Source organism: Cucurbita maxima, unplaced genomic scaffold, assembly GCF_002738345.1.
Source record: "Cucurbita maxima cultivar Rimu unplaced genomic scaffold, Cmax_1.0 Cma_Scf00029, whole genome shotgun sequence".
Lineage (NCBI taxonomy): Eukaryota > Viridiplantae > Streptophyta > Magnoliopsida > Cucurbitales > Cucurbitaceae > Cucurbita > Cucurbita maxima.
Genome location: NW_019272045.1, coordinates 1,737,175 through 1,764,578, shown reverse-complemented (window position 1 = coordinate 1,764,578; position 27,404 = coordinate 1,737,175). Strand labels below are relative to the sequence as shown.

Here is a 27,404-nt window from a genome sequence, read left to right as displayed (position 1 = left end):
AAATTTTTTTTTTTTTTTTTTTTTTTTGATATTCGGTTTCTTCTTGAACTCTCGCCTTTTGAGTACACTCGATCGTTTACTTTCATTTAGATTTATTGACAGTTGGTTTTTTGATGAAAGATACTAGTATTGTTATAACAGTTCTAGGCCACCGCTAGCAGATATTGTCCTCTTTGGGCTTTCCCTCAAGGTTTTTAATACGCGTTTGGTAGGGGAAGTTTTCACACCCTTATAAAGAATGCTCCGTTCTCCTCCCCAACCAATGTGGGATCTCACAATTCACCCACCTTCGGGATCCAGCGTCCTCGCTGGCACTTGTTCCTCTCTCCAATCGATGTGGGATCTCAAAATCCACCCACCTTCGGAGCCCAGCGTCCTCGCTAGCACTCATTCCTCTCTCCAATCGATGTGGATCTCATAATCCACCCCCCTTCGGGGCCCAGTGTCCTCGCTAGCACACTGTTCGACGTCTGGCTCTAATACCATTTGCAATAGCCCAAGCCCACCGCTAACAGATATTGTCCTCTTTGTGTTTTCCCTTTCAGGCTTCCCCTCAAGGTTTTTGTATCCTTATAAGGAATGTTTCGTTTCCCTCTCCAACTGATGTGAGATCTCACAATCCACCCCCCTTGGTGCCTAGCATCCTCGTTGGCACTCATTCCTTTCTCCAATTGACGTGGGATCTCACAATTGTAGTTTTAGACAAATGGCTGTTTTAGAAAGTAATACGTACATAATCTGGTAATTACGATTTAACGTACAGTATGTGCAATAATCCCTTTTCGTTAATTGAAATCATTTGGGCAGTTTCTCCCAATCCTTCGGCTTTTAATTGCTTGCCCTGTGTACACTTCATTTCTCGTTTTCTATATAAAAATGTTGCTACAGTATGTATTCAAGGTCATTTGATAGCTTTATTTATTTGGTGCCAAGTGCTAACTTGTCTTGCATAATTTTAGGTATAACATCTTGGGTTTATCAGCAACTGTTGGAGATTCATTTTTCAATTGCTTGGATATTGATTCTGTCTCTCTTGCTCTAATGGAGAATATCCACTCAATGGAATTCAGACACTTAAGGCAGCTAGTTCATGCAGTCATTATTCCCCTGGTTAAGTTTTGTCCTCCACATTTGTGGGATGTCTGGCTGGAGAAGCTCCTGACGCCATTAATTCAACATTCCCAGCAATGTCTTAACTCCTCGTGGTCCAGTCTCCTACACGAAGGAAGAGCAAACGTCCCTGATGTCCTTGGAATCCATCCGAAAACTGATTTGAAAGTCGAAGTTATGGAAGAAAAGCTACTTCGAGATTTAACCCGAGAAGTATGTCTACTCCTTGCGGTTATGGCTTCGTCGCCACTTAATCCTGGCCTTCCTTCACTGGAGCAATCTGGACATGTGAACCGTGTCGCTATATCGTCTACCAAACACTTGGACGAGTTCTCATCAAGCTGCATGGTTGGGTAAGTATGGTATCCTGTCTCATATTGAAGTTCTTGTCTCTGATGTGATTGTTAATGTTCTTTCTTTCTTTTCCATTTCTCTTCAGCTTCTTATTAAAGCACAAAGGATTAGCCATTTCGGCACTACGGATGTGCTTGGATGCGTTTACATGGACGGATGGTGAAGCCATGACCAAAATTTCTTCCTTCTGTTCTACATTAGTTCTTTTAGCTATCTCAACAAAAGACGGGGAGCTTCATGAGTTCGTTTCCCGGGATCTTTTCTCAGCAATCATCCAAGGATTAACTCTCGAGTCAAATGCATTCATTAGTTCTGATCTTGTCGGTCTTTGTCGCGAAATATTTCTCTATCTCTCCGATAGTAACCCAGCTCCTAGACAGGTTCGGTTGATTCGCTACGAAACATATTCCAGTTCTAATTATTAATGTGCTAATACAACATCTGGTTCTTACAAATTCTTAGATCTTACTCTCACTCCCCTGCATTAAACATCATGATTTGGTTGCTTTTGAGGATGCTTTGGCAAAGACATCTAGTCCAAAAGAACAAAAGCAGCATATGAAGAGTTTGCTTATATTAGCAACTGGAAACCAATTAAAGGCATTAGCAGCTCAGAAAAGTGTAAATACCATTACAAATGTATCAGGTAACTACTCTAAACCTCCTTTGGGATATGAAAATTTTCCTTTCTTGTTCCAAAAAACGAAGCAACTGCTCCAAATTTTACTCTGCGTCGTTGTCGTCGTTTCGAATTCCGTTGTAGCTCTACTGAAATTCTTTTTCCTACCTTCAGCTAAGTCCCGTGGTTCAGTCAGTGCTCCAGAGACCAGATTGGATGAAGGAGATTCTCTTGGCTTGGCAGCAATATTGTGATGTTATTCCATTCATCCTTGCAGACCTGTTGTACAGGAAATTGAGCTTTTACTCACCGTAAGTCTAACTGACATATCGTAAGCAAAAACGGCATCGTTTTTCGCCGGAGTTCTGCTAAGGATCCGTTCATATTCTGAATTCACATTACGCTTTTCTGGTACTCGGAAAGTTTGTCGTTGGCTGCTGTTTGAAGATGAAGATGTTTATGAGATCTGAAAAGTTCCCATTGCTCACAGGGTTTACCTGTAATATAACTTAAATAGGTAGATCAAGGTAATTATGAAGCCACAGATATTAGCTTTAGAGTTATTTGAAGTTTTTTTTTTTTTTTTTTCTCTTCATACTAATATTTTTTTCTGCAAATACTATTTTTTAAACTAAAGAGAAGAACTTTCATAGAATCTTGACCTTAAAATTATCTCTCTATTATTATTTCTCGTTCCTTTTCTGTCAGATTAATAATAAACATGATTTACATATTCTTGAACTAAGTATTGGTTTTTTGACAAGATATTCAATACCTTGAGGTTAATATTCCTGACCCAAATATCAATTAGAAGGTAAATACAACCTATGAGAAATTTAATGTCATCCTTTTCGATTATTGTAGCTTTAATCGAAGCAAGTTATTGTCATATTAAGTATAATATCAGGGTTGATCGAAAAAGTCGGTATAGAATGATAAGTAAACCGTCACTATTTGGTATGTACTATAAGCATAGTTGTAGAAATAAAATGATCAAAAAGACAAAAGGCTAAGCACGGTCTTGAACTAGATTAGTTAAAATCTAACGATCAAACTAACATTTTTCTTCTTTTATGACTATTTTAGAGAGACTAAACCTGTAAACTTAAAATGACGAAAGAAGTCTAGGGTGGGTTGGCTACACCTCTACCAAACTTTTGCATAGTTGTACGAAAACTTGTGTACTAAACTACAGCCGAATATCAAACTTTAAAGTATAAAGCCAAGGGCTAAGACTTTATTGTATAAAAATACAATAACTCAAATACATAAGAGGCAAAAGTTCATGAACAAAATAAGATTTGAACATTTCCTCCAAAATTGTTGTTTCTATGATAGGACATGGACAATGAACAATCATAGAAATTGATGGGAAAAAGAACAAACCAAGTTCCCTTCCACATTTGGGAAACCAGGTATAGCTACTGTGAAGATTTGCGTTTAAAAAATGAAACACTCAGCAAAGAAGGACTTCCCCAGTTGGTCTTTGCTAATCTACAGATGTTATTCAACTATTTCTATTCTTCCTCTTCTTCTTCCTCTTCTGATGCAACTCTTAACCACTGTGTACCAAACATACATATAAGTTTCTTTCTATCTGAAAATGAAACAGAAAATAGAAAATATTAAGTGTTCTTACTTCAATGAATTTCTCTGCCTGCTTGACGAAGAGTTTATCCGAATCATCTGCTTCTTTTTTCTCATCGTCCCACCTCAGAATAGCATCTTCTTGAATGATTTCTTGGTCATATAGATGACATAAGATCTATAAAACACGAAAAGCGTATGAAAAATCACCTCACTTTAGGGAAAAAGGTTATGAAAGCATGCACATTCTGATAGGCCATCATTTTTCACTCTCTAATATCATCTAGAAGTCGATCTATATTGATTGTAATAACTCTGAGGACAAGGAATGCATGGTCTCCAACAAACATCTTGCCACGAGCATTTTTCTAGAAAAAAATAAAAATACCTTGGTAAAATGTGGAGTAAACTCCTTGGCAGATTCCAAGCATATCTCTTCGAATTTTAATATCACTTCAATCTGCAGAGAATATAGGATTTGTTTAACTATTCACTACAGTTACGTAAACACATAGGAAACAGATCGGTTATGTAGCACTAACTACAATATGTTTGTTCAGTTCATCAGCTAAAAGTGTTAAAAGCTTCCGTACCTCTTCATCCATGTCAGCAAGGTAGTACTTCAAAAGCTTTTTCCATTTCGTAATTATATTTGTAGTGTTTTGCAGTAATTCACCTGAAACCGATGGAATTAGTTTGGCAGTTTCAAAAAAAAAAAAAAGGAAAGGAAAGGAAATAAGAGTACAAGAAAGGAACTCAACCATGGTGCTACTAAGAAAGTTTCCTATCAAAACAAAACAGTAAGTTGTATGTAATAGCCCAAGCCCACCGCTATCAGATATTGTTCTCTTTGGATTTTTCCATTCGGGCTTTCCCTTTCGTTCTCCTCCCCAACCAACGTGGGATTTCATATTATATTCTTACGGCGTGATCATAGTGACAACCAGAAATAACAATATGATCAAGTTTCAAATATAAGAATACTAGAGGATTCTTCAATATAAGCCGACAACTTAATTTTGGAGATTCATCCAAAACTTTCATATTTACTCTTCTATTTTGGCATCTGAACTTTCAAGTATAATAGTTTTTTATGCATAGTTTACTGATGGAAATAATATTTGGAAGTTGTAGGATTATCACAAATTATTTAGGGAGGAATGAAAATTGAATTTAAACCAATGAATTTCTTAAATGAAAAGTTCATTAAATCAATGAATTTCACAAGGTTATTCCTCGGAAAAAGTTTGGCACCTTTTTCAAATCACAGAGATGATTTTCAAACCCAGTTTCAAGATGAATGTTGGTAGCAAGACATTGATAATGAGTGGCATGGTATGGCAAGTTCTAATCCAAGTAACTTGGGTAAGAAACCAAGTTTCATTGAGAAAAATGAAAGAAAATACAAGGCATACAAAAACAACCCCAATGCAAAGGAAATCCCAAGAACTACCCAAAGGAACTTCTCCAGTGCTGTGAAATCAAACTGAGCTCGTAATTACAAAATTGTCCAGTGACAAACGCTCACAAAGAGACATTAAACCTCGCCAACTCCCAAACTCCATCACAAGGCCTCTCGACCTCCCTGAAATTTCTATTATTTTTCTTCATCCAAATGCGCCAAAGAATTGCAAAGAAGCTAGCAAACCACAAATTTTTTGCAAAAAGGCAAACAGAGAGAACCTCCTCAATCATAGCAGAATAGTCCCAATTCTAGACCAAACACTCTGGATGGTATTAATGCAGCACTCATACACTCGGGATTACAAGAATATTAAAGAGTTCGGTATTACTAGACTTAAATTATGATCCGAGTACTAAATTTTCATCCAACATGTTAGACATTTCCTTGAATTCAACAGCAATTTTCCATTACACCGGTAAAAATATTGATTAAACATAAAAAAATAGCAAACAAAAAAGAAAGACAGCTCAGGATGGCTCAAAATACTTACTAGATGAACCATATGGAGAATCATAGGCAAATTTCATCAATGAATAAAATATTGCTCCTGCACAATCTGCAGCCACCTTATTATATGACAACCTGTCGCAAGAAAGTTAATTTAAGCAAGCAGCAGACCAACCGTGAGCCCAAGTTTAAATCCTAAAAGCATCGCAAGAATTATCACAAAAGCAGAAGAAAAACAAATTTATATTAGATTAATTAACTGTAATAAAGAAGAAACAAAGAAAAAAGGTAAATATTCTAATAGTATTAGTATTTCCTCTCTAATGAATAAGCTTAACCAAAAGAAGGCCGGCCATAGCAAACAATAAGGAAAGTGAAAATGAGGGAAAGAGAACAGCTAGCATTCAGAAATTATACTCTGCAAGATATGAAACAAATCTCCAGAATGTCGCTTACATGTCTAAAAGTTCTCGACAGAAAATCTCTCTCTTTTTCTCTTTAAAGAACATTAATCTCTTTTGCGCCTTGCACAGCACACATAAATTGCAGACATTTTGTAAATGTGATCCACTTTCACATGTAAATTACTTCAACAGAGAAAACCTTGTTTTTCTAGAAAAGGAGACCATTTTTTCTTTTACATGACACAACCTTGCAAATATCTTGCATATGTAGGCTTTCAACAAAATGTCTAAATCTAGAAGTCCAGAACGGGCCATTGGAGGTTTTAGAACTCTTTTCAGTAAAAAATGAGATTGAAAAAATAACTCCAACAGCAGTGACTGTATATACAATAAAATCAATTAAACAAAAAGCAACAATGAAATAGGGCAGAACACAGCAATATAAAGTAAACTTAAAAGGGAAAGGAGAAAAGACATGAATTCACCATCAAAGCAGATAAGATGAAAGCATACCGCAATGAATTCACTTCCAAAATTACATTGTCTACTTTAATGTTTTCATGCACAGCCCTCAGAAACGTTGCTTCGACCTGCAAATAAGAAAATAGTGGAAGTTAAGCAAGAAGAATGTCCCTGCCACCAGACATCAGAAATACAATAACTGCTAACCTCTTTCTCAAAGTGGATGGAGTCATCTCTAGAGTCTTCGTTGTCATCACCATCTGAGAAATTTGAGTCGGACTTTAACTCCCCTGAAGTTGGTAGAACATTCGAATCTTGAGTTAACTCCAACTCATCATCTGCCGCTTGCAGAGCCTTCTCAAGTTTATTGGAAGGAATGGGTGCAACTGAGTGCCTCCATTCTTCTTCAACACTTCCTTCACAAATTGACCAAACATATCCTATTATACCTCCATTACCTAGCTGAGAATAATAGTTGAGAATGTCAGAGTCGAAGGCACATCTTCTACCAAAACCCAAAAGGTAAAGTTTTTTATTCTAATTGTTAATAAAGTTATGGATGATATCCTCTAAAGGAGAAAAAAAAAGTTAAGGACAATATTAGACTAGAAATTCCGGAGGCATTACTATTGACCCAATAAAAATTTATCCTGTTCGTGTTAGTTCTTAAAAAAGAGATCACAGAGAACTTTAAACATGCATAACCATTGTTACAGAAAAAAAATCACAAATAAGTAAAAAAAATAAAAATAAAAATAAAAAGAAAGAAGATCATAATAATTACAAAATTGGTCTAAAGTCTACTATCTTCCATTTTCTTAAGCCACACCTACCGAGTTACAGCCTTAACAACAAAATCCACCTTCATCTTCTCTTTAAAACATGACCCCCTAAAGATGGCTTTCGATTTCCTCTCTTTAAAATTAGGTTGACATTCCATAGATCATTACTTGTAACATCATGGACACGTCTATGCAAAGAGTGACAAATTAAATTTTCTTCTCCATACCAACTTGAGTTTGTTGACACATTTGCTAAATTGTTTATCAGGTTAGATGATCTGAAAAAATGCCCACCTCAGATGCAGGCCAGCCTTGCATTTCCAGCGATTTGGACTGTTCACTACTTAACTTGTCCGTTGTACCTGCAACTGCATGTGCCAAAGCCATGTAAGAAGTAGCCACAGTTCTTCGGAGAGAGCACCTTAAATCAAAATGGTTTTGTTTGTAATCAAAAGGAGAAACAAGACGATAAAAAATATTAACTTTCAGTCAAAAATATCAATCCACAAGCAATTTTAGAGTAATTTATTCACAAAGGCATTCCACCCCAAATATCCATAGCAGAATAGTTTATAAATTCTTTGAGAGACTACACCAAGAATCAACAAAATTTTTGTCAAATCATAATGATTTGCCCACATGGCATTTTTACACGCTTAGTTTTGTGAGATGTAACAAATTTTGAAGTACAAAAACTAAATTGTTATAAACTACAGTGGTAAGGACTACGTTGTTATATACTAAAGTTCTGGTCTCACCTTCCCACCCACCCTCAAATCCATTCATCCATTCTCAATCTCTTGCCACTCGGCAAACCCCTAATAACCCTCTCCATAGTCCTACTCTCTCTTTCACAATTTCATTACTTCCAATGAATGGCTTCTTATCATCAAGACAACATTAAATGAAGTAAAGTTTGTTTATAATAGATAGCAAATATTTGCCTTAAAGTAATTGAGATATTACATTCTACAATGCCACTGCTATTGTCTGCATATTCGAGCTCCTCATCGCTATCTTGATTGGTCGGCTGCTGAAACAAAGATACCTTTGAATATGATGGAACAACAAACTGATCCCCGACAATAACCTGTGTAATATCAAAATAAATAAATAAATAAATAATCCTCAAAGCTACAATAAACAAGGATTAAGAGACGTTAACAAGTTCATATATTAAGAGTAGCCCATAAACAGCATACATTAACATGATCTTTCTTGTTTTATGATTTAATTGAATACACGTGTTCAAATTGTCTCATATAGCCAATGATTTTTTTTATCTTCTATCAAAATGGTTTCTTTATCTTTATTCTCCATACGGATTGCAATGCAACATCCATTTTATCAAATATAAAATCATACCTAAAAAACATTACATATTTGTTCATAGTTGTAAACTTGATCAATCCTAGCCATGTTTAAAATAATCAATTTCATATGACCTTTATCATATGCACAGAAGTTTATTGTCTTCGTCCACAAACTAAGTAAAAAACAAAGGACGGGGATAGCTGTAAAACACCTTGATACTCTAGACTGTAGAGCCAACATCATATACTGAGTTGATGAAAACATACGAGATATGATTTTATCAATCCGTTTTAAATAACCCATTCAAATGAAAATAATTTATAAAGTGCCAGTCAATCCAATAATGCATTCTGTAGGGACTTTTTGGCATATAATTTATAACATTCGCACATTGACCATCAAAGAACCAAGTAGAAAAATGGAGGGCACGTGTGAAATTTTAAACTTATAAAGGGACTTTTTTTATATAAGAAACTTTGAGTATATTAACAAAAGAAGGGAAGATAGCCAAGGATGGGGGAAGACAGAACCCCCACCCACCAAAAACTTATGAAGTGGACTAAAGTAAAACATTTCCCACAAATACGTAGCAGTCACCATTAAAGACTAAACAATCTGTTGATGTCAGTTTTTAATTACAAAATTGAAAAACAAGATTTTAATTTAGTAGACAAGTAAGAATTGCAGGTTGAAAATCCAAAATGTTCCTTTTTTTGTAAAAACTCATCTCTTACTAAGAAAATGAAAGCATAGAAACCAAGCCACAAAAAGGCATCCATCAATGTGAAGCTAGGGAGATAAAACAAAATGGAAATTTGAAGGCAGTCTTCAATCTATTAGGGAAAGGGGGAAAGAAAAGGGCACACAAAGTAGAAGTGGATAGCACAATCCAGCATCAAGGACATCAGTATTTAACAGCTATAGGTCAAATTTCAAACTAAGGAATGCATTTGTCGTTATTGTAAGCCATTTGACACTCCTGAGGCCAACTCTAATAGATATATATTCTCTATGCGTGAATGCTAGAGATTAATGGATTTCGGTCAATAAATATATTGGCTGCATTGATAACATAAAAAAGAAGGAACAATACCTTGAAAGACAAAATTACACCAGGTTTGAGTTCTGCTCCTGACTTTATAATAACTCCATCACATACGATAGCATGACTAAGTTTACAGCCATCTTCAATGGTGACATTGTCCCATATATAAGAGCCTTCAATTGTAACATTTGATCCAATACTACAACCTTGCCCAATAATTGAATTTGTAATTTTGGTGTTGCCACCAATTTTGCTGTTATCTCCAATAACAGTAAATGGACCAACCTGTGCAGAACGTGCCTGCAGTATTTCTGAAGAAGAACCAACGTCAACAATTTTTTTCTTCAATAAATGTCATCTCTTAAAAAATAGATTACATAAGGGGAGAGCTCCAACTCCAAAGGAGTTCCATAAAAACAATTGACCAAATTGAAAGTAATATAGCAAACCAAATGTCACCAACATGAAAAATGATCTGAAACAGAATAAATAATATGAGAGCCAGTGATCCTAGCCATAATATCGGATTGATGAAATCACACAAGACAGGCCGAAAACTTCATAAGCTACACAATATCAATTGTGCATAACTTGATCTTGACCCATGAAGTGAGAACATATTAATCTATTTGTACTTAACAAATTCTTTTGTAATATACCTATACCGTTGGTCAACTTAGATTGAAAGCCATTTCTTTGATTTCTCCTTTTTAGCTTAGAGATTCCTCATCCTATGGTCGCTACGTTGTTCTTGAGTTGTTGTTTAATATATCGTTCCTTGGTTTTCACTTAAACTAATAATAATAAACTGTATATTTATAACATGCTCCTCCATACAAAAGAAACCAATGACATCATTCAGTAAGCTGGTCAAGAGAAGCTCGTCTGAGATAGTCGGAAGCGAAATTTTTTCCATGGACAAACAATTATGTGAACAAAATCAAAAAAGACATCAGTGCCACTGGAAAAAGAAGATAATACAAGTGTCATAAAGCAATGCAACAAGGAAGAAAAATACATGTCAGGTCAAATACAGGAAAGAATATAGTATCAGGGTAAGAAAAAAACACTTTTCCAGTAACGACGTTAAGTAACACGAAGAGAAACATCAGTAAGTCTTGCCTAAGCTTAAGCAACATGATCAATCATTTAATCATTACCTGATGCTCTATACATTCCCTGCCTTTCAAGTTTGTAAGCAGAATTCCCAAAGAATTTAACATCTGGTACTAGTGGATATGTCCACCTCTGTATTATGTCCTTACTAACGGTGTCATAGCTTCGATAATTATCAATTCTAGCTGCATAGCTTGAGCAAATTTCATGCGTGTAAATCTTGTAACCCATGATCTGAAAAGCATTGTCCATAATTATATTAGCAGTAGACATTTACAATACTAAACATTAAGAATACATGACAACGGTATTTATTATATGTTCAAATTTTAGAATTTGTCAATTCGTTTTTTTAACCATCCAAAAACAAAATGCACAAACTGCCAAGTAAATTACACCACCAGGAACAGACGTTGAACACTGGACAAAATATTCATTGACCTTGTCCCTAAAATAGTATTATATATTTTCCAAGAAATATCAGCATATAAGAAAGAAAGGGGCAGAGACTCAGGGACACTTATCCCTCAACTATCCCTTCTATGAAATATACTGGCCCTAAATTCGATCTTTTTACTGTAACTCATTAGGATAGTGGCACTTCTCCTTCTTTTTATCAATGAAATTGTTTCTTACAAAAAAATAATAATAGTAATAAAAGAAAATCTACCATTTCAATTAGCATTTAGCTTTTTCTAGCAACCTAATTGGGCTTGCAGGAAGAGGGAGAACTTTTAACAAAATAGGAAGCCTTCTGTTGAATTTATCTTTGTTGTTGCTCTACCTTCCTATCACAAAATCACAATCTTCCCTAGGAATTTGGATATCCCCCCCCAAGAAAAAAAATTAAATGCAGTCCTCATTCCTACCATCTAAAGTGAGATGAGGTGTTTCAATAGTAATAGAAGTAACTACCTAACTAATTCTAGGATAAAGTTTTCAGCTAAGAAGAGTTTCAACCAAAATAATTTTAAAAATAAATAATTAACAAAAACGCAAACAAAGAAACTGAATTATTTCATTATGTAGTTAGAGTCAAAATTCAAGCATACACATCAAAGCTGTCATTGGTCGTGACATAAAAGAAGCTTAGTTTAAGAGATCTAAAGAAGAAAAGGGTAAGAGGTCCATAATAAGAAATACGTACATCATCTAAGAGCAAACCCTTGACAAAATGACGACGAAGATGTTGGTAGTCAAAATTGTCGGTAAACAGACTGAGTACTTCTGGGGAGCATATGTCTATGTAACAATCCTGCATTACATAAACATGATTTAGTCTTTTTTTTTTAATGACATGGCGCCACTCCCTGCATCTATCCTTACTAACAGATGTACAGAAGTAGGAGACAGCTGCACAACTATTCCTATTTTTAGTAGACTGTCGGTTGTCCAACATTGTCTCAAACGTGAAAATAAGTGTCTGACACTGTCCCATGTGTGTCAGATTTTTCAAGTGGGATTTCAACACAGTCTCACAAATTTCCCTATGCTTGTAAAACTCTCACTGGATTGAAATCCCACTTGAAAAACTTTAATAGAAAATACAACAAAAGGTCCACGAGAAAATACTAATTTGAGAATTTGTAATTTTCCCATCCCCAGCTCATGTCCTCTTCATGATTCATTTTATGTTTGCAATGAATTTGCTTCTTATAAAAAAAAAAAAAAAAGTTATTAATCAAGATGTAATGCTAACACTGGAAATAAACAAGAAAGGCACTTGTAGCTTAAATCAATAACCTGCATATCGTTATGAAGTGACATGGAAGGATTATCCATTAGCAGTGACTTGTCAAGATGTATAATTCCTTTTGAATTGTCAGCCTTATCCTCATAGTACACGAGCTGCTTAGTATTAGGATCAATTGCCATAAATAGCTCATCAGTGCCAAGCCGAGATTGGTGTGTGATAGGAGAAGGCTTTGACCGTTTGACAACCATAGTCATTACAGCATTACTATCTTTCTTCTTTCTTTCCTTGTGTTCTTGAAGAGCTCGCCTAAGTGACATGTTGCTTATTGTGTCTCCAGTGATAAGAACAAAATCACCATGTATCTTCAAAAGGGGAAATGTAGAGGTAATTATAAGACACCTGAGTGAAACGGCCTATAAAAACTGGATGGCACAATGAATCGTTCACAGAGGTTATGAAAGTGCAAAGTCACTCAATATGACAATTCTTATGCAAACACTGTAAAATAAAATTTCAAAAGTAGTGTGGTAAATGAAATAATGAATGTAGAAAGGTGTTTTTGCTCTTTAGAAAAAAGCCGTCTTGATTATCTTCACAGCATCAGAGTAGAGGTGCCACCATATACACATCACTTTTGTAACATTATATACACCCGCAAAAACTTTCTTTTAATACATTAAAAATGTCAGTTTAAACTTCAAATTGAAGCCATATGCTGTTCAAGCATAAACTGAATGGACCACTCCTCATGATACACATATCTAAGGAAATATACCATAATCAAAATAGCTCAGTGGACAAAGTTTCAAGGGTAACAATTGCTCTTCACTACACTAAGATGAGTATATCACTTTATACAAAACCATATTAACAACTTTGGATTTGAGTTAGTCAGGCAAATACATAAATGTGATGATTTTGGATCTGAGAGTGGATCAAAATGCATCAAATGCTCAAAATCCATAATTATATAAATGTGTGGGTATTTTGGATTTGAGAATGGATAAAAATGCATCAATAGCTCGAAATCCATTTCAATTGTCAAATTTTAGTTCTTATAAAGAATGCCTGTATTAAAAGTAAGTCCCATGCCCGTATTAAAATAAGTCCCATATATCAGTTTCAGACATGCATGCGTACCACATTTCGTTCATAGATCAAACGCAAAGCATCTCCAGCACTAACAGAGTTGTGCGACTCTATAGTTGTGACTGCAAAGTCTGGTAGGGATACCCACTCAGAGTTCTCCAAATAATCAATTACTTGCTTCGAATTAGCACAGCAAAATACAAACACCTCCTCAACACCAGCCGATTCGAGCCAAGATAAAGTATAATTAATCATCGGGACATTTACCAACGGCAATAATACCTACAGAGATTAAAAAAAGCAATATAAATAACAGGCACCATAAAAAACTTCGTACATGATCCCTATGCAACCAGCATGCTGCAGATTGCTTATGAAAAATGAAACGGGACAATGGTATACATAATTGGCACAGAAAACACCCCAAAAGTTCTCACAGCTAGGCTTCTAAGTTTACGTTGTAACGAAATACGCATACAAAAACTTGTGCATCAAGTAAATAGAAAGCTAAGCAGCAACTTGAATTGCACAGGACTTGTTATTATTACCAATAAAAAGCTTACAACAGGAGGTTTTTTACCAGCCCTCGAATGAATGGTTGTACATTTCCAAACTAATATCAAACTACTGACTCAATTATGAACACACCGTAAGAAATGTACATCCTGAGACTGTTTGGAAACTACCTTTGGGCGTTCAAGCGTTATGGGATGAAACTTAGTGGTAAAGCTATCAGCAAGAAGAACAGCCTGCAACGAAACTCTTGCCAGCTCCTCGGGGTCCTCGGAAACCCGCGATGCTCCCTTCCTTTGAGCAACCATTCCTTCTTCACTTTGTTGAAGAATAAAACAACTGTTCAATACGTTTAATGTGCAGAGCAGTAGCAGCTTCGAATAGGCGATTGAATGGAATTGAGAGGCGATTTGATGAACAGGAAAAACCCTAATTAAAACCTCAAGGAATGAATGAAGAAGACGGAAGTCTGAGAATCTCAGCTCGGACCTTGAAGATGGTATCAAATGGCGTCTTCGCAAAAACTCAGATAAATTAAAAAAAGGTAATGACTTTCCAATAAAATATATAATATGAATTATAAAAATAAAAAAACAATTTTCTTTTTTAAGTAAAAATTCAAATTCATGAATTTTTTAAAATATTGAATGTATTAATAATTTATTACACACAAAAATTAAAAATTTAGAAAAAATAATTATTGTATGCTTTTAATGAATTATTAAATAATAGCTCATAAAAATAATTGGAAAGAAAAACTATATTAACACGACCCTCCACAATAGTATGATATTATCCACTTTGAGCATAAGTGGTCCCAGTAGTGAGACTTTCAACCAACACCTCCCCTTGAACAAAGTGAGGCTCGACTCCTTTGTTCGATTTGAGTATGACATGGCTAAGTTTTACCTCCCCTCGAACAAAGTGAGGCTCGACTCCTTTGTTCGATTTGAGTATGACATGGTTAAGTTTTCCTCCCTTTAATCAAGGCTCGATTCCTTTGTTCGACATTTGAGTATTCTGTTAACATGGTTAAGTTTTAGGGCATGACTCTGATATCATGTCAGTTGAACACGACTCTCCACAATGTCCACTTTGAGCATAACTTCTCATGGATTTGCTTTGGGCTTCTCCAAAAAGCCTCAATCCAATGGAGATAGTACTCTTTAATTATAAACTCATGATCATTCCCTAAATTAGCCGATATGGGACTTTCATCATCAAACTCCTCCCCTCGAACAAAGTACACCTCTCCTTAATCAAGGTTCGGTTCCTTTTCTTTTAGAATCCTTTGTTCGACATTAGAGGATCATATTGACATGGCTAAATTTTAGGGCATGGTTCTAATACCATGTTAGTTGAACACGACTCTCTACAATGGTATGATATTGTTCACCTTGAGCATAAGCTCTCATAGTTTTGCTTTCGACTTACCCAAAAGGGCTCATACCAATGAACTAGTATTATTTTATTATAAACTTATGATTTCGGAAATTAAATGAGAGAATTGTTAAAATAATTAATTCAAACCGAGGATATTAAAAAAATAAAATAAAATAAAAATCGAACAATTTATTATTATTATTTTCTTCAAAAATTGATTTATTTTTTAGGGTTTAATATATATATAGAGAGAGAGAGAGAGAGGGAAGATTGAACGTATAATAGACCGTATAAAAAGAAAAGGCGTGTAAATATATTGAGCAATGACGGGAGAGGGAATATCAGGGAAGCCTCCATGTGCACATTGGGCTTAGTCGATTTCATCCTATAATCAGTTTTATCTACGATAAACCCTAAAAATCTTTCAATCTCTTCATCTTCAGATTGTTTTCATTCGTTTGATTTTGCTGTTTCTCTCCAATTCGACTATGGTTGCTTCCACGGCTAACGGCGACGATGGATTGAAGAAATTGGAGTACTTATCCCTTGTCTCCAAGGTATGTTCTGAGCTTGAAACTCATTTAGGTTTCGGAGATAAAGTTCTTGCTGAGTTCATAACGGAGATGGGACGGAGCTGTGAGACGGTGGATGAGTTCGATGTCAAATTGAAAGAGAATGGCGCGGAAATGCCTGATTACTTTGTTCGCTCGCTTCTGAGGATCATTCACCTTATTCTTCCTCCGCAGAAGAACAACGAAAAGGAGTTGAAGAAGGATAAGGAATCAGATGGGAAGAAGAGCAAGTTTCGGGCCTTGGTGATCGATGATGATCGGGAGAGAGCGAAGGAGCTGGAGAAGGAAATTGAGTTGGAGCTTCGCCAGAAGCGTGGGGACAGAGATGAAGAAGATGATCGATACAAGGGGAGGGCCGGGGACAGAGGAAAAGACAGAGAGAGGGACAGAGACAGAGACAGAGACAGAGGTAGGGATAGGGATAGAGATAGAGATAGGGATAGGGATAGGGATAGGGATAGGGATAGGGATAGTTACCGGGATCGGGATCGGGATAGAGATAGGCGCAGGGATAGATATGAAAGGGATGAGAGACATGGTGGGAGGGATCGCGACGATGATGGTGATGATGATCACCGGAGAAGCGGAAGGCAAAGGGATCGGAATAGGAAAAATGGATATGAAGAAGATGAGCGTTATGGGGGTGATGCAGAAGCTGGTAATGGCAATTGGAGAGGTGATAGGGACAAGCATACACAAAATGGGCGACACCACCCTGTCGACCAAGAACCTGAATTGTACAAGGTCTACAAGGGTAGAGTTTCCAGAGTGATGGACACGGGTTGCTTTGTCCAACTGAGCGATTTTAGAGGTAAGGAGGGTCTGGTTCATGTTTCTCAGATTGCCACCCGAAGGATTAGCAATGCCAAGGATATTGTAAAGCGTGATCAAGAGGTTTATGTCAAGGTCATTTTATTTTCAGGGCAAAAGTTGAGCCTTTCTATGAGGGATGTCGATCAGCATTCTGGCAAGGATTTACTTCCGTTAACGAAGAAAAAAGATGCCGACGATGGTCCTAGAATGAATCCTTCAGATTCAAAGGATGATGGGCCGGTGGTTAGGACTGGCCTTTCGGGGATTAAAATTGTGGAAGATGATGTTACTGTCCCTTCACGCAGACCTTTGAAGCGCATGAGCTCACCTGAGAGATGGGAAGCCAAGCAGCTGATGGCTTCTGGGGTTTTAAGTGTAAGCGAGTATCCTTCTTATGATGACGAGGGAGACGGGTTATTATACCTAGAAGAGGGTGCTGCTGAAGAAGAGCTTGAGATTGAGTTGAATGAGGACGAGCCTGAATTTCTGCAAGGCCAGAGCAGATACTCAATTGATATGTCGCCAGTTAAGATCTTTAAAAATCCGGAAGGGTCACTGAGTCGAGCAGCTGCACTTCAATCTGCACTCATTAAGGAGCGTAGAGAAGTTCGTGAGCAGCAGCAGAGGACCATGCTCGATTCAATTCCAAAGGATCTTAATCGACCTTGGGAAGACCCTATGCCAGAGACTGGTGAGAGACATCTTGCACAGGAGCTCAGGGGTGTTGGCTTGTCGGCCTATGATATGCCAGAGTGGAAGAAGGATGCCTATGGAAAAGATATCAGTTTTGGGCAGAAGTCAAAGCTCTCTATCCAGGAACAGAGGCAGAGCTTACCCATTTACAAGCTGAAGAAAGAACTTATTCAGGCTGTTCATGATAATCAGGTTCTTGTTGTCATTGGCGAGACTGGTTCAGGTAAGACAACACAAGTAACTCAGTATCTTGCTGAAGCTGGGTACACAACATCTGGTAAAATTGGATGTACTCAACCACGTAGGGTGGCTGCAATGTCCGTCGCAAAGAGGGTTGCTGAAGAGTTTGGATGTCGCTTAGGAGAGGAAGTTGGATATGCTATTCGTTTCGAGGATTGTACAGGACCTGATACCGTGATCAAGTATATGACTGATGGTATGCTTCTTAGGGAGATTTTGATTGATGATAATTTGTCTCAGTACTCCGTAATTATGCTTGATGAAGCTCACGAGAGAACGATCTTCACTGATGTTCTTTTTGGGTTGCTGAAGAAACTTGTGAAAAGGAGACCCGATCTTCGTCTAATCGTCACATCCGCTACTTTAGATGCTGAAAAATTTTCAGGATATTTCTTCAATTGTAATATTTTTACAATTCCTGGGAGAACTTTCCCTGTGGAGATCCTCTATACCAAGCAGCCAGAAACTGATTATCTTGATGCTGCCTTAATCACTGTCTTGCAGATCCACTTGACAGAACCTGAAGGAGACGTACTTCTTTTTTTGACTGGTCAGGAGGAGATTGATTTTGCATGTCAGTCGCTCTACGAGAGAATGAAAGGACTTGGTAAAAACGTTCCCGAGTTAATTATTCTACCAGTCTACAGTGCCTTACCCAGTGAAATGCAGTCCAGGATATTTGAACCGGCTCCTCCGGGTAAAAGGAAAGTTGTAGTGGCTACGAACATTGCTGAGGCCTCGTTGACAATAGATGGAATTTTTTATGTTATTGATCCTGGATTCGCTAAACAGAATGTATATAACCCAAAGCAAGGGCTTGATTCTCTTGTCATTACACCAATCTCACAAGCATCAGCCAAACAGCGTGCAGGTCGTGCAGGGCGAACAGGACCTGGAAAATGCTACCGCCTCTATACTGAGAGTGCTTATCGCAATGAGATGTCTCCTACATCAATACCAGAAATCCAGAGGATTAATCTTGGTCATACTACTCTTACAATGAAAGCAATGGGGATAAATGATCTTCTGTCATTTGATTTTATGGATCCACCTTCACCCCAAGCTCTAATTTCAGCAATGGAACAACTTTACAGTCTAGGAGCACTTGACGAAGAAGGACTTCTGACTAAGTTGGGTAGAAAAATGGCCGAGTTTCCGTTAGATCCACCTTTGTCTAAAATGCTGCTAGCTAGTGTGGATCTTGGATGCAGTGATGAGATCTTGACAATAATTGCTATGATTCAGACTGGAAATATCTTTTACAGGCCAAGGGAAAAACAAGCCCAGGCTGATCAGAAAAGGGCCAAATTTTTCCAGCCAGAGGGAGATCATCTGACGTTGCTTGCAGTTTATGAGGCATGGAAAGCCAAAAACTTTTCAGGCCCCTGGTGTTTTGAGAACTTTGTTCAATCTCGGTCCTTGAGGAGAGCGCAGGATGTGAGGAAACAACTTCTTTCGATTATGGACAAGTATGATCTTCTGTCTCCTCATGATATTATCTTTGTTGAACTGTTGTCTTCAGTTACGATTGTCTATTGTTGTCTTGTCTTGCATGCATGCATTTTCCTTTTAACTATTTTGTTTGAACATAAATTTACATGTGCGGGTAGAGATGGCTGCTCTGTGGGGGGAGTGCTTCTAAATTTCCCCTTTTGGAGAAGGGAAAAGTTTTATGACATGCTAGTTTATTTTCTATTTTATGGGAAAGGAATAACATGAGCTTTAAAGAGGTGGAGATCGTGTGCAGAGGTTTGAGAGGTTGTTAGGCTTAACATCTCTTTGTGGGCATTGGTTATATGATCTTTTTGGAATTATGAGACAGAACATATAAATTGGAGTGGAGTCCTTTCAGGAGTTTAGGTTTGGATCTCTTCTTGTTGGGCTTACAGTGTATATTGTTTCATTTTTCTCTAGTTTCTTTCACAAAAGAAACCATGTAGTTTACACATTGGTCTAAATAGATTCAGGCTGAACCAACAAACTATGTATTCTGTTAAAGAATCTACATTGATTTGAGAAGGGAATGGAATGGAATGATGGTGTGGAAAACTCTCTCTAGTAGACACGTTTTAAAACCGTGAGACTGATGGTAAATATGTTATAGGCCAAAGCAGACAATATCTGCTGGTGGTGGGCTTGGGCTGTTACAAATGGTATCAAAGCCAGTCACCGAACAGTGTGCTAGTGAGGACGCTGGCCCCCCAAGGGGGGTGGATTATGAGATCTCACATTGATCGGAGAAGGGGATGAAACATTCCTTATAAGGGTGTGGAAACCTCTCCCTAGTAGACATGTTTTAAAACCTTGAGGGGTAGTCCGAAAGGGAAAACCTAAAGAAAACAATATCTGTTAGTGGTAGGCTTGTGCTGTTACGAGAATACTAGCAAAATATGAAGAATTTGGAAAAGGCATCGGAATGAAGTTTCGGCGAGATGCATAATAATGTTTGTATGAAAGTTCGAGTTAAAATGGTTTTGAGGTGTAGGTGGTTTACTGTCTTGTATTCTCCGGATACAACATCTTACTGTTTCTATAAGTCTCTTCCTTCCGCTTCTAACTCTCACATGTTGTGCCTAATTTCAGGTATAAATTGGACGTAGTGAGTGCAGGCAAGAATTTCACTCAGATAAGGAAGGCCATCACAGCCGGATTCTTTTTCCATGCAGCCAGAAAGGATCCTCAAGAGGGTTATCGGACTCTAGTCGAGAACCAACCAGTTTATATCCATCCGAGCAGTGCATTATTCCAAAGACAGCCCGACTGGGTCATATACCACGAGCTGGTCATGACGACAAAAGAATACATGCGCGAAGTAACAGTCATAGATCCCAAATGGCTCGTTGAATTAGCTCCAAGATACTTCAAAGTTGCAGATCCAACAAAGATGAGCAAGCGAAAGAGGCAAGAGCGTATCGAACCGCTCTACGACAGATATCACGAACCTAACTCTTGGAGATTGAGTAAGAGACGAGCTTAATTAACATGGTTCGTTCTATGCCATATTTGACTGACTTTGTATATAGAAATCCTGTTGTGTAAGAAGCTGTTGAGGGTAAAAAGGGGCATTAGAAGACCTTTTCATCTATATATATCAGGAAAGTTTTGGCTTCCCATTACTGGGAGAGGTCTTTTAGCTGTAGTTAGAGGTAATTAAAGAGAGAGTGGGAGAGGGAACTTGGGTGTCAAATCTTCCGCTATCACTGAAGCGTTGAGTTTTATTAATTTCATCATTCTTTTGCCCCCATGCAAGAAATCTTTGATACAAGCCTTTCTTTTTTTTCTTTTCTTTTCTTTTTTTTTTCTTTGGAAAGATGCCCTCGTAAACATTTTGGTTATACGAATTGACTGTCGTCCATACCTAATTAGTGACTTTGACACTGGACATTTCAAAAATGGGGTACGGGTCGGGTGAAGTCAATAATAGACAGTCTGTTGGCATTCCAGCCTTCCTTCCCCTTTCAGGGCCTACCTGATGGCATTCCAGCCTTCTCCTTTTCGGGCTTACCTGAAAAAAAAATCAAATTCAGTGTTTCTTGTCGTGAATATCTGAATAGGACGAACTGTTTCGTGGTTTGCTTTGGAACAAAACAATTAGAATTAAGTTCGTTGAACTAGAATGGGGGTGGGAATGGTCAAGATTGATCGATTAACCAATTTCTAAATGCTGGAGTTCCACTTCCTCGTAAATTTATCTTGAATCGGGATCTTTTGGCACAACTTTATCCTAGTTTTGCTAAGGGAGCAACCCCATTTTTCACTTTGCGGAGGATTAGATCCAGTAATCGGTGGTCTATGGTTAACCGATATTGCACGCTATAATTTTTTTCCTCTTTTCATATTAGATTTTTCATTTCTCCCTAAAGCACATCTAAGTGATATGATACAGTAACTCATTTAGTTCGATCCTATTAGCTTGGCTCATCCAAATTAGTATGTTAATTTTGTGTAAAGAATGCGAGTGCCAATGTTGAAAAACCTATTGGTAAGAAATCAAGCAAGAATTTAATTGATTAGTTATTGATGTGAAAGGTTTCAATTTTTGAGGTAAAAAAGATTTTTCTGTTTTTAATTTTATAATTGTTGGCGGTGGAGGACCAAATTTATTTAAATTGGCGATTTATGGTTGTATTTTCTTATAATAAACTTGATGAGAATTATTAACCTAAAACTCTAATAAAAAAAATTTATACATTTAGTTTATTATACGATGATAAAGCAAAAAATGACATGAAAATAAAGACATTTTATTTTTCAGCTTTAAATTATAAATTTGGTTCTGATAATTTAAAAATAATAATAATAATTAGCATTTTCTACTTATAATTTGGTAAAATCCTTTAAATAACCCATATCTTTAATACAATTCAATAAAAGGGTCTGTTTCTCAAGAGTTTTATTAAACTATAAAACATGATTCTAACCATTTCAACCAACTAAATTTGTAATTTAACCTAAAAAAAAAAAAAAGTTAATAATTACAGACATTCCTAATCTTATAAATTAGACTAAAGGCTCTGAAACAAGTCAAAATTGAAACTCTAGTGGAAGAGCAGGCCGTTTATTACTTAGTTTAGGAGCATCATAATTAAATTACATAGTTCTTAGGGTCACAATCAAGACCACATGTAAGCTTAAAAAATAAAACAAATGAGAAATTGAAGAGTATTAGCTGATGATCCTCAAGAACACCAACCTTCTCATGACGAAACAGATGAGAAAAATGGAGGAATCGAGTGTGTAATATGAACTCTGAGAATCTTCCATCTGCACCAGAAACCATAAAAATAATAATAAACTTATCATTTGGACCTTGATGTTAGTTTGAGTTTCATTGTTCTTCAACTTTAAACTTTTGTTACAGGGAAAGCGGATAATGAATTTACTCTCTCTGATTTCACTTTAAAAGAAGAAGAAAGATTATTGTTGTTGTTTTAATTACAGGGAAAGAGGCTAATGAATTTACTCTCTATGATTACACTCTTTTACTCTCCTATAAAGGAAAGAAAGATTAATTCGATCGAATAGGACATATGACCATTCTCGAATCTGTTCTTTCCATTAGAATTAACCCCTATAATAATTTCCATCAGAAAAAGACACTCTATGAACATATTTTCAAATTTTTTTCAAGACTACTCTCTTTTTTTCCTTAGAACAATGAACAATAGAGACCAATTTTAAGCTTTATTAAAAGTTCTTAAACTGTATTCTTAACATTTATGAAATTAGGGTTTAAACTTAGTTCATTCCTGTCTAGTTAGTTGCGTAAGACCTGATGTTTAAATAAATTGTACCTTATTAAATTGGCAGGTGGATGCAGAGGGAGGCCTTCAGGAGATGAATATGAATGAATACCCATGGAAATGAAGTTCACCGTAACTTCAGCCCTCGCTCCTACAACTGACGAGGTTTGCGGTTAGTGTTCATCTCTAGCCCTCTGCGAGATATTTCCCATAGCTGGTTTTCAATGCCTAGCTTCCTCAGCTCTATCAGCCCTCGCTCAACTGTTCCATATATCATTAAAATCAAACAAATTTTTTATATCAATGATTCTTTAATATTCTACACCATTCTTAATATGTGAATAAAATTAAACCGAAAATCACTTGAAACGATATATATTATGAGGTGTGAATCCAATTTATAATATTGTGTTTTTGAAGATTAAATCTGAAATCAAACAAAAACAAAGTTTGTAGTAGTTGATCTTGCCTATCAATATTTCAAATACAAATCAACTTATGCATGTATTTTCATTTATTTTGGTTTATAACTCTCATTTAGTTCAGAACCCTTTTGGTTTGTATTCTTATTTATTTGGTTCATAAGCTTTTTGGTTCATAACTCTCATTTATTTGGTTCATCTTCTATTTTGAAACATGAATCATCATATATGACATTAATGCTTCTATGCCTATATAAAGGGTTGTCTAGGATGGTTGAGATGTATAGAGTTTGAATTTGAGTATGATCATGTATTTTTTGAGTGACATTTGGGAGGAACTTTGTTGAGAGTCTTTGTAGTGTCTTTGTTTAATTTCTGTTTTTGGTGTGTGAATGTGATCGATCTTAGTTTCACGTGTCGCAAGATCAAGGTGAAAAGGAAGTCTTTGGAAAAGAAAATAGGTCATAAATTTTGGGAATGAAAAATGGAAATGACCTGATCCTATGAGGGAGGAATGTTGGTCATTCCCAAAATCAAGAATCAAGTTTTTAAAACTTGTTAAACTTCAACTTTTCGCAAACATTAACACAACGGAGAAGAGGGAGGAGGCTAATTTTGATCTTGATCTTGGTAAGGCACAATGACACCAAACGTGCTCAATTATAATGTATCCATACTTTTAGGTTGGTCATAACTCATAAGAAGCAATCTATGGTTAGCCCATTCAAGGTTTTCATCAGCAGCCTTCACTGGAGGCTCTCTTGACAAATGTAGGCAGTTTTCTTCGATTCTAAATTTAGATTCTAGACTAAAGTAAGTAGCTAACTATCAGGCGGGTAAAATCCATCCAAGAATTGAGATGAAAATTTCTCTCCTCACAAAATTGATTTAGAGAACAAAAACATGAGAATGCGGCGTGAAAGAGAAAGAGAACGAACCATCAACGGCATCATGAGAAGAGTATTTGTTACTGTGGTTGATCCAGAACTCCAAGCGTTCACCAACGATGTCTGGTTCGAGTTCTTCATTTTTTGCTCTCCTCCAGAAATAAGTGAGCCAAGCCTATATCATAAATACAAATTATCTTTATGCGGCTTTAAGGAAACAAACCCATAAAATAGTATATACAATTGATTTTCTAATTTTGATAATTTGATAATCAATTCAAATTTTGTTTTTTAGATCCTGTTTGAAAAACATTTGGTCTTCAAGAATTAAGTTTATTTCCTTAATTTGTTATCTATTTTTTACATATGTTCTCAAAATGGTTAGACTTAATTCATTTTTTGATTCAGCTTTCAATTTTATAAATTATAAGTGCTCAAGAGAGTTTTTTAAAAATAGATTTCAAAGGCAACCCATGTAAACACACACACATGGATAAACAAGTTGACTGAATATAGGAAGTCAAAATACCTGCTTAAAAGATACATCCTCTGCCTCCTCGTGGCTTATTTCTGCAAGGACATTTCATTTAAAACAATTAGTATAAGGTTCACAAGAACTGAAGAGAGTCCGCTTAATTTGTAGTTCAATAGTTAAAAGTAAAAACTTGAAAAACAATAATAAATTTATAGCATGCACAAGACTCAGTAATAATAGTTAAACGTTAGCCTCTCACTGTTTATGATCTAAAACTAAACAAGAGAGCCTAAGGCCACTAATGATATTGTCCACTTGGAGCATAAGCTCTCATGGCTTTACTTTCGGTTTTTCCAAAAGGCCTCATACTAATGGAGATAGTGTTCCTTACTTATAAACCCATGAACTTCCTCTTAATTAGTTAACGTGGGACTACTCCTCTCAATAATCCTTAACATTGCACTCCTTACAAATAACACAAATGTTCTCATTCTTCTATGCAAGCTCTAAACAACTACTTTTCAAGATTGCGATGATAATGAATCATGTAACAGATAGAAAGATTCTATTAGTTGGCAATTGATAGACACTTCCCATAATGAATTACGTTATCAATAACTTCTATTTGGTTACAACTGGAAAGTTATTTTTAGAAATTTCGTGTTAGGTATCCAACTAAGATAAATGTGTTGATCACATAAAAACAAACACAATAAAGATAACAATAGAAAACCAACACTCCTCTATTGGGAGTACTTCAACAGGGAGTGGGGTTATTAGTGCTTTTCTCCCAGCTTTTCGAGAGAGTTTGGTTCTATCCTAGATAGTTATCCACAAAAGATTCCTTCTCACCGTAAACCAAAAACCCCTACATAACTTCCACACTCCTCCTTTACTGTATGCGCACGATCCAAAAAGGTCCCGTCCCTAACCGTTTTTCATCGCTCTATCCCCTCTTTACCCTTTTCTAGAATAAGTACGAATAATTGGAGGCCTCACATCAGTCCAAAAACTAGTGTAGTATGCAAAAGAAATGAGCAAAACCTATTAGCACGACTCTTATATTGATTTCCATTTTAAAAACTTCATGTATATCATAAATTACTCCCAAGTAAATGTGTTGTACTTCAAGTCATGCTACAAACCTTTCTCATGTCTTACATAAATACCAAATTTAGACCACATAAAAATAGAAACGAAAAGAGTTTAGTGTTTTCAGATAACATACCAAAGGCTTCGAATTGTCCTTCTATTGGCAGCTTCGCTTCATCTACGCAATAGCAAGAACGGAAAACACAGTTAGAATGCTCGTATTAACTCTCATGTCCCTTACCTGAGTCTATGACAGCTAGAATTAATGGAAAATCGGACAATTATGTAGTCTCATTTATATTGGAACTAACAGCATCAGTGAAGACTCCCGATGCTCCTAATCAGTACCAATAAAGACTAAGCGTGGACAAAATAAGTTAGTGTGTAGAACTTCAGCAAAAATATTCTAGAACTAAATGGGATTGGAAATTCAATATCAAACGTGTAAACCAAAATGCAGTTCAAATTCCAGCGGAGAAGGTATATTTTGTTGTCTTCCAATGTTTATCTCATGCATAATTTGACAATCGGTACAGTCAATAGAACTTCTTTTATATGATTTCTCACCTGGTTTTAGCAAATTTGCACGTCGCTCACGAGCCATTGCAAGAGCCACTGCGTCCTCTACCTTCAAAATAATTTCATTAGAAACTTATAGTCACATAAATAAATAAAAAATAAATATTAATAACTGACCTACAAGTTGGAAGTGAAAAAATTCATGATTAGAATTTGAAACACTCCAACTTGACATAGAAACATCTTTACCACTCATTCATGTAAAATTGAATTGAAATAGTAAAATATTTACAGTTAAAAAAACGTGAGTGCAGAGGTGAATACTTAGAGATAGCTCAAGACCAGATGTGATATAATTATATGACTGATCAGTTTACTGATATGGATTGGTCATGAAAGAGCCTTGATAGTATATGAAACTCTATTTCACTGAACAGATATTCTTGTATTATGGTAAGTTTCATGGTACAAACAAACTAACCAAGAGAATTGCATCTCTCCCTTAACGTTTTCCCCAAGATATCATTTTTGCTATATTAAATGAAGAAGCACATAATTATAGGCATGATATGCGAAAAGTAACATCATTATCTAAGAACCTGAATACAAGTGACAGGGATGCGCTAATTAATACATTTTCCGAAAAAAGTACTAATATCTTTTAATATGTTCCATTGCTGTTAATACATTTTCGTAAAATATATTTGTATAATCTAATATGTTTCATTACTTCCGGGTGTGATGATTTAGAGATAAATGAATTTCATGCAACATTCAATTTAATGAAGATGCAAATTTGAAAAAGCATATTATATTTCATCCCTTGCAAAATAGAGAAAAATAGATGCTGCTGGAGCTCAAAACAGAAACTCTGTTGTTGCCTCGAGTCTTGTATTTCATTCCTCTCCTTTTCAATTTTTATTTGCCGTTCGTACCGAGTAACCATCAAGTTATTGTAACCTACACCCCCCCCCCCCCCCCCCCCCCCCCCCCCCCCCCCCCCCCCCCCCCCCCCCCCCCCCCCCCCCCCCCCCCCCCCCCCCCCCCCCCCCCCCCCCCCCC

At 36.4% G+C, this 27,404-nt stretch overlaps 4 protein-coding genes across 7 annotated transcripts in view; 2 read left to right on the top strand and 2 right to left on the bottom strand.

The window, feature by feature from the left end:
- The window catches only part of LOC111465416 (protein HASTY 1), an 11,372-nt gene extending 8,720 nt beyond the window's left edge, over positions 1–2,652 (top strand). Inside the window, exons 19-22 of the mRNA XM_023109775.1 lie at positions 960–1,463; positions 1,550–1,844; positions 1,927–2,110; positions 2,258–2,652. Coding sequence (XP_022965543.1) covers positions 960–1,463; positions 1,550–1,844; positions 1,927–2,110; positions 2,258–2,337 — 1,063 coding nt within the window. The 3' untranslated portion in view covers positions 2,338–2,652. The remainder of the gene's footprint in view (positions 1–959; positions 1,464–1,549; positions 1,845–1,926; positions 2,111–2,257) is intronic.
- Positions 2,653–3,291: 639 nt separating this feature from the next.
- On the bottom strand, positions 3,292–14,519 carry LOC111465448 (translation initiation factor eIF-2B subunit epsilon-like). The gene is made up of 15 exons (XM_023109830.1): positions 14,177–14,519; positions 13,542–13,772; positions 12,449–12,763; positions 11,853–11,960; positions 10,750–10,939; positions 9,638–9,900; positions 8,197–8,320; positions 7,525–7,598; positions 6,656–6,910; positions 6,500–6,576; positions 5,626–5,717; positions 4,264–4,346; positions 4,059–4,130; positions 3,723–3,848; positions 3,292–3,645 (listed from the first exon to the last, which is right to left on the bottom strand). The coding sequence occupies exons 1-15, from the start codon at positions 14,309–14,311 to the stop codon at positions 3,601–3,603; spliced, it is 2,190 nt and encodes a 729-aa protein (XP_022965598.1). The 5' UTR covers positions 14,312–14,519; the 3' UTR covers positions 3,292–3,600.
- A 1,183-nt stretch (positions 14,520–15,702) lies between these two features.
- Positions 15,703–20,957, top strand: LOC111465413 (probable pre-mRNA-splicing factor ATP-dependent RNA helicase DEAH5). 2 transcript variants are annotated; one of them, XR_002714198.1, is made up of 3 exons: positions 15,703–19,173; positions 20,288–20,777; positions 20,808–20,957. XR_002714198.1 is itself a non-coding variant. In XM_023109773.1 (2 exons), exons 1-2 carry the CDS (start codon positions 15,875–15,877, stop codon positions 20,679–20,681), a joined length of 3,693 nt encoding a protein of 1,230 aa, XP_022965541.1. In that variant the 5' UTR covers positions 15,703–15,874; the 3' UTR covers positions 20,682–20,780. The 2 variants fall into 2 exon arrangements, 1 of the variants encoding a protein (XP_022965541.1); XM_023109773.1 differs by lacking the exon at positions 20,808–20,957 and having other exon boundaries at positions 20,288–20,780.
- A 1,268-nt stretch (positions 20,958–22,225) lies between these two features.
- Positions 22,226–27,404, bottom strand: part of LOC111465468 (coiled-coil domain-containing protein SCD2-like) — a 14,001-nt gene continuing 8,822 nt past the window's right edge. For 2 of the 3 annotated variants that reach the window (XM_023109858.1, XM_023109859.1), the window contains exons 14-19: positions 26,391–26,451; positions 25,960–26,001; positions 24,786–24,826; positions 24,308–24,431; positions 22,999–23,208; positions 22,226–22,468 (exon numbers count right to left, since the gene is read on the bottom strand). In XM_023109858.1, the coding sequence (XP_022965626.1) occupies positions 23,099–23,208; positions 24,308–24,431; positions 24,786–24,826; positions 25,960–26,001; positions 26,391–26,451 (378 nt within the window). In that variant the 3' untranslated portion in view covers positions 22,226–22,468; positions 22,999–23,098. Of the gene's footprint in view, positions 22,469–22,998; positions 23,209–24,307; positions 24,432–24,785; positions 24,827–25,959; positions 26,002–26,390; positions 26,452–27,404 lie in introns of those variants that run through there. The other variant, XM_023109860.1, reaches the window with a different exon arrangement.

Bases quoted from the DNA above. Each gene is read 5' to 3' on its own strand.
- LOC111465413 (XM_023109773.1), top strand. From the start codon at position 15,875: ATGGTTGCTTCCACGGCTAACGGCGACGATGGATTGAAGAAATTGGAG. The intron at 19,174-20,287 runs GTATGATCTTCT...GCCTAATTTCAG, and splicing joins CTTCTTTCGATTATGGACAA to GTATAAATTGGACGTAGTGA.
- LOC111465448 (XM_023109830.1), bottom strand. From the start codon at position 14,311: ATGGTTGCTCAAAGGAAGGGAGCATCGCGGGTTTCCGAGGACCCCGAG. The intron at 12,764-13,541 runs GTACGCATGCAT...CCCCTTTTGAAG, and splicing joins TGATCTATGAACGAAATGTG to ATACATGGTGATTTTGTTCT. The intron at 6,577-6,655 runs GTTAGCAGTTAT...TCTTATTTGCAG, and splicing joins CCATCCACTTTGAGAAAGAG to GTCGAAGCAACGTTTCTGAG.